The sequence below is a fragment of the Mytilus galloprovincialis genome, chromosome 12 (assembly GCF_965363235.1).
Source record: "Mytilus galloprovincialis chromosome 12, xbMytGall1.hap1.1, whole genome shotgun sequence".
In the NCBI taxonomy this organism is placed as follows: domain Eukaryota; kingdom Metazoa; phylum Mollusca; class Bivalvia; order Mytilida; family Mytilidae; genus Mytilus; species Mytilus galloprovincialis.
In genome coordinates, this window is record NC_134849.1 from 28126968 (window position 1) to 28139370 (window position 12403).

Below are 12403 nucleotides of genomic sequence, written 5' to 3' on the forward strand. Positions count from 1 at the left end.
TTGAAGCTATTAATTTTTGGTAATGGTGAAGATAGATGATTGATGTCTGGGATCATTTCAAGAATTGACTTCATAGAGCCATACCAAGATGTTTTTTTTGAATGAGAAAGATTCTGTGATGTTACATAAGCATCTTTAAGAAGAGAAAATTGGGAATCAAGATTTTCCAAGCGATACCAGTAATTTAACATGGATTTAATCATATCATAGTATAGTGGAAATCGTCCTAGCTCGAATAAAATTCCAAAATTCATGGATTTTTTATGAACACCTAAAACAAGTTTACAAAATTTTATATGTAGTCGCTCACATTTTAAACTGGAATAGATTTTTTCAAATGGTAAAGTTCCATTTCTGAATCTTGCTGATAATGGATTAAAAGTTCCCCATATTTCAGACCCATATAGGAGTATTGGTTTTATGGTATGATCAAATACATGTAAGCTGGTACTTATGCTTGGATTAAGTGATAATAAATTCTTGTACAATTTATGATAAGCCTTCAGGGAGTTTTTATACAGTTCATTTTGAACATATGAAAATACCCTGATGCACTAAAGTGCAAACCAAGATATTTATACTTATTAACACTATCAATGAACATATTTTCATAAGTAATTTTTTCACAAATGTGTCTGCCTGCTTTGTTGAATATCAGAACCTTTGTTTTGGTGTGATTTACACTTAAACACCAATCTTTACAATATTTTTCTAGGATGTTTAGTCTTGTTTGCAATCCTTTAGCAGATGTTGATAAAAGGACCAAATCATCTGCATATAATAAGCAATTAACTGGTTTCCCATTAAGAATAACAGGGTCTTCACTTTCTTTTAAATACTCTGGCAAGTCATTTATAAATAACTTAAATAGATTGGGACTTAAATTGTCCCCTTGTTTAACTCCAAGTTTTATCTGGAAAAAATCTGTTACTCTGGATTAAATTTTAACACAAGATTTACTTGATTCATACATGTGTTTAATAACATTATAAAATGAATCAATCTCAATACAGTACACCAGTTGTACCCAGTCTCATGTCTAACATAGATCTCAACGGGTAATCAAATCTTTAAGGTGAATATCTAATCTCAATAGAATTTCAAATCTGTGATGTAAAAGTAAGTGTTAAAGGAATATCAGGTCTCAAGAAAAGATTTCTATAAAAATCTGGCTATTTTTTTCATTTATTTGTGGTCTAAAAATGACATTTTATATTACCTTCACTTCGAATGAAAAAAACGTTTCTGAAAATAATGCTTTTGTCATAAAGATTGATTTAATGAGTATTTTTGTAGACTAATTAGATTAATACTACAAAAGAAAGAACCAAACCACTAGTATCAATATTGATACATCATGAGATAATATTAAATGGTACTTTATTTCAAAAAAATATTAAGTGAATATAAATAAACTAAATGAAGATAATTCCATAAATGTTTGTAGCTTTTCTTGAATTTTTTGTAGAGAATTCCAAATCAGGAGGAAAAGGACTTTATCATCTTCATCACCTAATCATGGTGGTGAAAAACCATCAAGAATTTCCTCGACACTGCCACAGGATCTTGACAGAAAGTCACCTCCTAGTGTCGACAGACGTCCAAAGAGAGTTGTGAAAAATAAAGAGTTTGTTGTCAAACCAAAGAAAAATGGCGGAATTGAAAGTAAGTCTGTTAGTTGGAGCGATGCATATCAAGAAGAAGCGTTAAGAATTGTTCCGGATGATCGAATTAAAAAACAGGAAAGTCAAGATAGTGAAACATACACAACTGACGAGGAGAATAATGGTTCTCTCAAAAGAGCAGAGAGTTTTGATTCAGAAATAGAAAAAACTATTAATGATTCAAAAGAGGATATAACTAGAGATAATCTTGAAAACTTGACTCCTTCCTTGTCTGGGAAACCAGAAGAAATCACAGGAAATTGTAAAATTGATACTGATAAAAAAGGAAAAAGTCAATTAGAATTAAAACTTTGTCCAGGTGGTTTTTCAAATCAAGAAAATGGTGCTAAAAAACATAAACATAACAGTTGCCATAGCAACACAGGTATAGACGTGTTGTCCAGTGATATGCATTTGGCAGAAAAATGTGACAATATTATTGAAGGACTAAAAATTCCTAATTTTACTGATGGGACAATTCGTAAAGTGGAAAATTTAACTGCAGAGGAAGCTGTGGATTTTATGAACCCATCTATAGATAGTTTGAGCTCTATAACAAGCTCCAGTTCTGCTCCCGAGTCCAATACATTAGAGTATGAAGGTACCAGTGATTTGGATAACTTTGCTGTAGGAGGCAGTGGGGTAACAGATTACAAACAGTCAGACAAAGTGCAAGCCAAAGACAACAAACCAGGATCCAATTCTTATAGAAATCCAAGGGAACAGTTGAATGTTTTAAGACATGGAGAAACTCAAAGCGAGGATAGTGGAATTGATTTTACGAACAAAACTCTATTGTTTAGGTCAGAATCTGTTCCCCTGCCTTCCACAATACCGAAACCTAAAAAGGAAGTGATGTCAGATACTGATCCAGAAAGAAATAACTCTGGGTCTGAATCGGACAAAGAAACTCAATTAAAGGCTAAAACTGTCCTTCTTCAGGGCTTGAGAAGACGTAGCCATACTGTTGGAGATGAAAGCAGTGAGTCTGGACCATTCTATAGAACTAAGAGAATAATAACTAGAAATAAGGAAAGTTTAAAGAAAGATATCAGCTCCTCAGATGGTGAAACAAGCCAAGCTAGTCATACTAGTGGCCATAAGGTAAATTTGTGTGATGTTCAAGTTCTATTTTAATGCATTAGAATAGGAATAACAGCAGTGTAGTTGCCAAGTTACTATCTTCATTTTGGATTTGACAATCACAAACATTTGTTTTACTGACATGGCTTAATTTATGGGCACTGTCATGACTGTGGATTAAAAATATTTTTTAGCAAGAAAACATGTTGGAAACAAAATTTTGAAGAAAACATTCCACTTCTACAATGTCTTCTACTTTTGAATCGAGTTATTTGACCACATTTGATAATTTGATGTTTTTGCATGCTGCCTATAAATTTTGACAGTAAGTGATTTAAAAGGTTTTTCCGTTAGGAAGATTCCTATATATAAAATCATTCAAAATATCTCTGCATAATGAACTTGCCATATACATCAGGATTAAATTTGTGAATGATAGATGCATGTTTCATCTTTAAAAGACTCTTCAGTAACGCTTTAAAAAAAAGGTTCAAAAGCCAAATAAAGAACTGTCTTAGATTATTGATATGATTGAGGACCCAAAATTGCAAAAGGTTCTGCTAAATACAACTTTGGTTAAAGTGGGTCTCAATGGGGCCTAAGCATGACACAGGATTGCTGGTTTTTTGTAAACGTGACATGTGAAAGTCAAATTATTGTGCCATGAAAACAGGAAATGAAGTCGAGCAGGACACCAGAAATTACCAAAAAAATGAGAATTGCTTACGTACATAGTGTAAGCGGGATACAGGAATCTGACAAAACAGTAAAATGGGAACCAGGATCAGAACCCCCCAATGAGACCTCCGTTATAAATTCCTTGGGAAGAAAATCCTTAAGTTAGTACATTGTAGTACAGAAAATGCATGAAATGCAAAGCTTTGTAAACAGTAAATATAAAATTTTAACATAAACATGATAAATGTTTTATTATTCTTTATTTTAGCTGACCAGCTCTGATTGGGAAGATAGGGTACAATCTGATGACACCACCTCCACATATTCTAGTAGTTGTGGATCAGATGTTGAACTTGGAAATGAGGCGGAGCAAGAAACATCAACAACAGTGTTGAACTCTTCATCAGCCAATCAAACGGCAGGAGAGAGCAACATACATGTAATAAATCTCCTTCAACCTGTATGTATAGCCAACTCTTATCTTTTAGGCCATGAAAAATAATTTCTAGATTCTCCTGTAATTTTTTGGGGAGATTGGGAAAGTAGACTTAATTCTTTAAAAAATATTAAAGACAGCAATTAACTCTCATGACTATTACAGTCACAGTTGAAATGATCTGTGTTTATATACATGTATGTCAATGTATGTGTCAAAAATATAGAGTAAACAACGTTCTATGTGTATGCGTTAATAAGGGAGATTAATTGAAAGCGTAATGGAAATGAGAATCTAAGAATTTATCTTTTCTGGCCTTTTCTAGCATGGTAACAATATATGACTTGACATCGATTTTTTTTTTCCGCCCTTAACATCAAAAGTAACATCACATCATATTTGGTAATTTGAAAAATATTTTCAATGATACATTCACAAGAACAACTTGAATAAATAATGATGAGCATAGTCTTATTTCCAAACAAAAGACAGCTACAGTACATGTACATTTGTTATACATACATATATTGAATATCGTATGGGATTATTGTCAAGCTTGTACGTAGGTACGTAGAATTCTACATGTTCTAAGTACCTTATAAACTTGTACTATATAAACATAATAAAATTTTAAGTGGATGAACAATTTTATTAAGAATACTCTTTTTACTGGTTTATTATTATTTTGGTTAATTTACAAATTTCAAATTACATTTTTAGAAGGTTTTTTTATTAAATGCTCACTCACTCAACTGTTCCCCCCCCCCCCCCCCCCCGCAAAAAAAAAAAAAAAAATAAAAAATGGACTATTTAAGAGAATTTTAGTTTCATACCAATCTTGAATGTTATAAGCAAATTTGATATGTTAGTGTTTTTCATAATAAACTGTCACACTGTATTATATATGTAAATTTTTGATAATTTTTACAAAGGAAACAGCAAACTTACAAATATCATATAAATACTGTATTGAGAAAAGAAAAATGATCATCCAATGAAATGCTTGCATGGCTTTTATTGTAGAATCAATTTATAGCTGCTAGTCCTTAAAATATTATTTTCTTCTTCATCAAAACTTTATATGATTATCGTTTTCCTTAGGGAAGCGCAGAGGTAAGAGATATATATCAGAAATTAGCATCTGGCATACAGGCAATGTATCTATATATTGGCCAAGCAAAAAATATACTTTGTTACAGTTTGCTCAAAGTACAACGTACTCAAATGGAAAAATCAGTTTTAGGTTTTAGATTTAAATTAAACAGTCGAATGTTTTACTAAAAAAAAACATCAGACCTTTTATATAAGCATGATAAGTGTGATCAATGGTGATAGTAATTTAAGATGTTCGAAATTATTTTTTTTAATGTTTGATACATTTTTTGAAGCAATGTTGATTAATTGAAAAATTCTATTAATATTCTGTCTATTGACATGTCTGAGAGCTATCTTTTATTTAATTTGTTTACCACTCATGATTAAACATGTTAAATGAGGACATGTATAATTATAATTTCAAATAAAAGATTTATTTTATTAAAGATGTAATTTCAGTGCACCCCTTATCCCAATCATTTACAATATCATGACTTATATCAATTAAAATCTCATTTTCAGCTGATCACCTGGCCCAAAGGGCCAAGTGAGCTTTTCTCATCACTTGGCGTCCGTTGTCCGTCGTCGTCGTCGTCGTCGTTAACTTTTTACATTTTGAACTTCTTCTAGAGAACCACTGAATGAAATGAAACCAAACATGGCATGAATGTTCCTTATGAGGTGCTAACCAAGTGTTGTTACTTTGTAGCCGATCCATCATCCAAGATGGCCGCCAGCGGGGGACTTAGTTTAACATAGGACCCTATGGGAAATGCATACAAATGACTTCTTTTAGAGAACCACTGAATGGAATGAAACCAAACATGGCATGAATGTTCCTTATGAGGTGCTGACCAAGTGTTGTTACTTTGTAGCCGATCCATCATCCAAGATGGCGGCCGGCGGGGGACTTAGTTTAACATTAGACCCTATGGGAAATACATACATATGACTTCTTTTAGAGAACCACTGAATGGAATGAAACCAAACATGGCATGAATGTTCCTTATGAGGTGCTGACCAAGTGTTGTTACTTTGTAGCCGATCCATCATCCAAGATGGCCGCCAACGGGGGACTTAGTTTAACATAGGACCCTATGGGAAATGCATACAAATGACTTATTTTAGAGAACCACTGAATGGAATGAAACCAAACATGGCATGAATGTTCCTTATAAGGTGCTGACCAAGTGTTGTTACTTTGTAGCCGATCCATCATCCAAGATGGCCACCAGTAGGGGGACTTAGTTTAACATAGGACCCTATTGGAAATATATATACAGATGTCTTCTTTTAGAGAACCACTGAATGGAATGAAACCAAACATGGCATGAATGTTCCTTATGAGGTGCTGACCAAGTATTGTTACTTTGTAGCCGATTCAACATCCAAGATGGCTGCCAGCAGGGGGACTTAGTTTAACATAGAACCCTATGGGAAATGCATACAAATGTCTTCTTTTAGTGAATTACTGAATGGAATGAAACCAAACATAGCATGAATATCCTAATGAGATGCTGACCAAATGTTGTTACTTTGTTGTCATTGCAACATCCAAGATGGCCGCCAGTGGGGGGACTTAGTTTAACATAGGACCCTATGGGAAATGCATACAAAAGTCTTCTTCTTAAGAACCACTGAATTGAATGAAATCAAACATAGCATGAATGTTCCTTTTCTTATTAGGTGCTGGCCAAGTGTTGTTACTTTTAGCCAAATTTTATATTTTTTTATATGATTTCAAAAACCCAAGTAGAATCAGGTGAGCGATACAGGCTCTTGAGAGCCTCTAGTTTATTTCATCATTTTGAATTGCTGCACAGTCATGATTGACAGTTTATATATACATGATATATACATTGATTTATGCACTTAACTGGAACAACAAAATATTTTTCATTTGGCCTTCTTCTGTAATATAATATTTAACCAGGATGACTTTGATTCTTCTTGAAATCTTTCTTGAAATACTAATCAATGTGTTTTTAAAAATAGACTGAGTGACTATTTATAATTAGTATAAAAGTCATTTAATGTGTGCTTGAGGTTATGCATGCTTTAAAAAGCTCTGTATGATTAAGATATTAAATTATTATAGAAAACAAAAAATCTTGAGATATGAAGATGTAGTACACATGTAGTATGATTGCCAATGAGACCTCTAACCACACGAGTTCAAATAACAATAGATGTTTCGTCCCGAGTGTGTCACCAGTAGTCAGCACTTCAGTGTTGACATGAATATCAATTATGTGGTTATTTTTATAAATTTCCTGTTTACAAAACTTTGAACTTTTCGAAAAAAACTAAGGATTTTCTTATCCCAGGAATAGATTACCTTAGCCGTATTTGGCACAATTTTTTTGAATTTCAGATCCTCAATGATCTTCAACTTTGTACGTGTTTGGCTTTTTAACAGTTTTGATTTGAGCATCAATGATGAGTCTTATGTAGACGAAATGCGCGTCTAGCGTACTAAATTATAATCATGGTACCTTTGATAACTATTCCTATAAGTCATGTAACAGCCTTCAACAGTGAGTAAAATTCATACCTCATAGCAAGCTATAAAAGTTCCCTTGTTTCCTGCATTCTGGCTGAAAATCTTTTTTAGGTTGGTAAACTGATTTTATATTTATTGATATTTTACATAGATTATTTAAGAGAATGTTCTTGACACTAAACAAAACAGTGCTTAACCAAAAAAATGCATGAAACAGACCTCTACCGGTATGTTCGGGGACCTTGCGCAATAAAGGCAAAGTGGGAAATGTATGTTTTTTGACAGAATAGTCTTGCACCATGTTCAGTTTTTAAAGATTACGATAGTCATTATTTACATGTATGATGTTTAGGTTGAATGTTTTTAGCATTCCTTCCAATCAACCAATCTGTTTAATTCTCTTTGTCAAATTGAAGACCAATGGGTGGCCTTTGGCTGTTGTCTACTCTTTGGTCTGGCTGTTGTCTCTTTGACATATTCCCCATTTCCCATTCTCAATTTTATTGTATTCTCATTTACACTGCAATAAACTGAAAAAGTTGCAAATTTCGTTGTTACTAGTGTAGAAATCTTGTGTCATTGAAAAATATATGCAACATTACACTTCAAAACATGTAAAATGTAATAATACATATGAAATAAGATACTTGGGCTTAACTTTATATGATAGGTTAGAGTATAGCATGGTGTAATAAAACAATTATGAATAAAAGAGGTAGTAAAATATCCAGACTCAAAAATCAGTATATAGTGAGCCATCAGCTAAAAAAAACAAAAACGATTTTAGCTTGACCTCAAGAATTTTTATGATAGAAACTATAACATGTATAATAACAATACTAGTTATTTATCACCGTTTTAATTCCCCATTTATGGACATTATGTTTTCTGGTCTGTGCATCTGTTCATTCTTCTGTTCGTCCTGCTTTAGGTTAAAGTTTTGGTTAAATTTTTTGGTCGAGGTAGCTTTTGATGAAGTTAAAGTCCAATCAACTTGAAACTTAGTACTCATGTTCCTTATGATACATGTGATATGATCTTTCTAATTATAATGCCAAATTAGAGTTTTTACTCCATTTTCACAGTCCACTGTAGCTGCGGAACCGTAGCTCTTAGGTCCTTATGTTATTTTTTTACTATTTGCGGACCATGGTCCACAAAATTAAAAAAAAAATGAAAAAAAGGACCATAAGAGTTACGGTTCCGCACCTAAGTCCACTGAACATTAGAAAATGATAATGCGGATTGGGCATCCGTGTACTGGGGACACATTCTTGTTATCTTTTCATCAACAAACATTTTGTTTTCACTGGTTGAACGTTTGACTTCAATTTGATGTTGAATGGTGTATTAACTTTGAGAAGGCTTATTATAATGGTATGTGCTAATGCATTAATGCACAGTTTGAAATTAGTTTTAATATTTTTGCTAAATCACAGGCTTATATGATGAGTGATAATAAACTATTGCTTGCTTATATTCATGTTAAAGTAGTAATGATTGTACATGTACAATTGTTTACAGTATATTTAATTTGAAGACAGTATAAAGACTGAAGGTAACCTTAGGTATAGCCTGTATAATAATATATATATATATATTTATTTAGAAACTACCCCTTTACAACGGGGGCACTTGTGGACAGGGTATCCACAAATGCGTCTAACAACATATGCAATGAATATATACAGACAAGTAAAAATATTCATAAAACATTTTCAGACTTAAAATTGGTACATAGTAAAATAAGACATCATCTTTACATAAGAAAAATAAACATTATGTACAGCATAAAAATATGAACTAAACTAAAAGTAACGTAAAAAAAATAACATTTAAAGTTTAGGTTCCAAAACCAATTGTCTCTTAAAGTACATTTCACTCACCATTTTTTTACTTAAACTGTCTAATGTTTCACTAATGTAGGGATCAACCTGATAAAAGAGCAATCACCAACCAGTATTTGTATTTATATAAGATAATCCCTTATTTCTGTTGGAAAAATAAATGAAAATCATTTTATGAGTTATACATATGATTATACTGTGAAAGTACTTTAATTCATGGGTATCAATTTTTAGTGGTTAGAGCAAAAGTTACATGTTCCTGGGTTCTTAAATTCATGGATTTTATTTCTCTAAAAAAAAAAAGAGAGTGAAGAATTGAAGCCATTAGAAACAATGATTTCAAGTTGTCTTTATTAAAGGAAATTGAAAAGTAAACATTTAAATTGTTGCACCTTTGTGTTAATTGTAGTGATGACACTAATTCAATATATAAGCCCGATCAAGTCGTCCACGAAAACCACGAAAATTGGTTCCCCACGAATAAAATACTTTCACAGTACTACCTTTCAAATACCTTTTCCAATTGTGTATAATACAAACTTTTTAACCCAAGCTATGTTGGTATATACATGATATAGGTTAATGGGAATGTGTATTACATTCAACTTTATACTAATTCATAGATAGCAGAAGTTTATGAACAATGATATTAGTATGATAAATAAAATAAGAAGATGTGATATGGTTGCCAAAGAGACTACTGTCCACCAAAGCCCAAATGATGTAAATATAAGCATCTGAAGGTCCTGGTACAGCTTTCAACAATGAGCAAAGACCCTACCACATAGCATTACTAAATGTGAAACAATTCAAATCAGAAAACCAACACCTTGTGTACAAGACAACAAATGAAAAACAAATTTGATATGCAGCAATATAAAACAACCACTTAATTACAAGCTCCTGACTTGGGACAGCCCCATTCAGAATGTAGGGGTTAAACATGTTTGCTGGTGTCCCACCATTCCTCAAACTTGACATTGATGTAACAGTTCACATAAAAACTAAAAAAATCAGTTGAATAGGACTTTACTCTTCAGATTGGTACAATACAAAAACAAAACTAGCAAAAAATTGAGACAAAAGGTACAGATCTGAGAGTACTCACAGTGTCTGAAAACTAAGTCAATAACCATGGTAACAACATCCTGAACATGAACAACTAATTAATAAAAAATAAAATGAAGTATCTAAGACTTCTATTGTAAGGCAACATTTTCTAAATTTTAAAATGAAGAGTACAATCAAAATTATTTTACCCTTTAGTTTATTTATAGGTGTTTTGAAACACATTTATTTTCTTAGTGTTGAAATATGAAGACCTCTAGATCGGTTGCAATATGTATTGCTTTATTTATTTACTGACATCTCATTATTTATAAAAGATATATATCATGATAATTGTATAGACTTGATTTGAAATCAATTCAGGAATTTAAATTAGTTGCAGATTTTAATTTATTAGCATATATCATATACATGATATTTATAAGTTATCACAATTAATAAGTAATATTTATTATTGATAATATTGACTATTATTACAGCCTACCAGTAGTTCAGCTTTAGGTCACCATTATGTACCACCGGATAAAGGTCAGTTGTATTAAATATTTATAGATTATCGTTGATCATCTCAATGAGATTGATTTTCTCGCTTGAGCTGGTACAGCAAAAGTTAGAAAAGTAATCGAGTTGAGATAACCAATGATAATCTTTTTATTGCTATTTTACCTATGACGACGTGTCAATTTCATGTCAATTTCGTTAGCAACGTCACTTGGCCTCCTTAGTTTCTAGCGATAATTTTTCCATCTAAAACGAGGAGCATGATATGAGAATTATCACAAAAAAAGATGAAAAGAAAAATGCACTAAATAGCGATAAAAGTATTTCTACAACAGTTTAAGGAAAACTCTCTGAAACACCAACACTTATAACAAAAGAAATTTCAAACAAGAACAATGAATACAGATTTGTTTTTGGTGTATGTAAAAGCAGCAAGGGTGTTAAAACACCTGATTTTACATGTTCTACAATTCTGCTTAAATATCATCCTATTTGTATAGATCTGTATAGGAGAAATCTGTGTTAGCATTTAGTTAGTTAAAAATATCAGACTCATTCTTTTAAGGGTATACTCAACTCTTTGATCAAAATAGATTTTGCTCGGCTAATTTACATAAGAAATTTACACAATTTTAAATATATGACCTGCTCATGTGTTGACAAAAATGTAAAAAATAAGAAATTTGAACCCTAAAATCATGATAATTGCAATATACATTGCATATTTACATGATGTATACATTGCAGTTTGACAAACGTCGATTTTGATCATTGAGCAAATGGCAATAATAATACATGTAATATAAGCATGCAATAATTTCTGAATTTACAGTATATAGATATAATTACTTTTTCAGTAAGCTGCGTCATCTGGGAGAAGGGAGAATGTCAGAAAGTAGATTTAACTGCCTTAGAGTTAGGCTGGACCATCATAGAGAAAGTGGACGATATTCCAGAGAGTTCAGACTACATACTCATAGGCTTTACATTCTCTGTCTTATTGTGTCTCGTACCGCTAGTATTCCGTCTTTATCATGTCAAAGAATTTCCTAGCTTAATGAGTCTGGAAATCATAACTTTTTTATCCAAAGTTTGGTGCTGTTTGATGCATAATTCATGGAGGTTAGTAAAAATCCTTTCACAGATCTAACTTGGCGAAATTCGTTTAATCAAATTTGATGACTTTCATAATGAATTTTTTTTTTTCAACATTTGGTGTTTCAAATTGACATTGTTTAGTTATGTCTGCATCAAATTTTGACCTAAGTGACAAATTAATGATCTATGCAAAAACAGAGACATATCGTGTAGAATTTCCTAAATGAGTAATTATACCCCAAATTGAAAAAGTGGGGGTTAACTGTTTTACCTTTGTCTGTCTTCGGTCCTTCCCATGAATATTTTTCGTCTCAGGAACTACATCATAAGGATTTTTGAAATTTGGTTTCAGGGTTTATATATATATGTGTCAGCTATACTATGTGATGTGTTTTCAGATTCATTAATCAACAACTTCCTGTTTAACGAA

At 32.1% G+C, this 12403-nt stretch overlaps 1 protein-coding gene across 1 annotated transcript in view; it reads left to right on the forward strand.

Moving 5' to 3' along the window:
- LOC143055289 (protein PHTF2-like) overlaps positions 1-12403 on the forward strand; it is a 50984-nt gene that overhangs the window by 17393 nt on the left and 21188 nt on the right. Inside the window, exons 8-11 of the mRNA XM_076228424.1 lie at positions 1469-2768; positions 3694-3885; positions 10854-10902; positions 11733-11997. Of these exons, the coding sequence (XP_076084539.1) occupies positions 1469-2768; positions 3694-3885; positions 10854-10902; positions 11733-11997 (1806 nt within the window). The remainder of the gene's footprint in view (positions 1-1468; positions 2769-3693; positions 3886-10853; positions 10903-11732; positions 11998-12403) is intronic.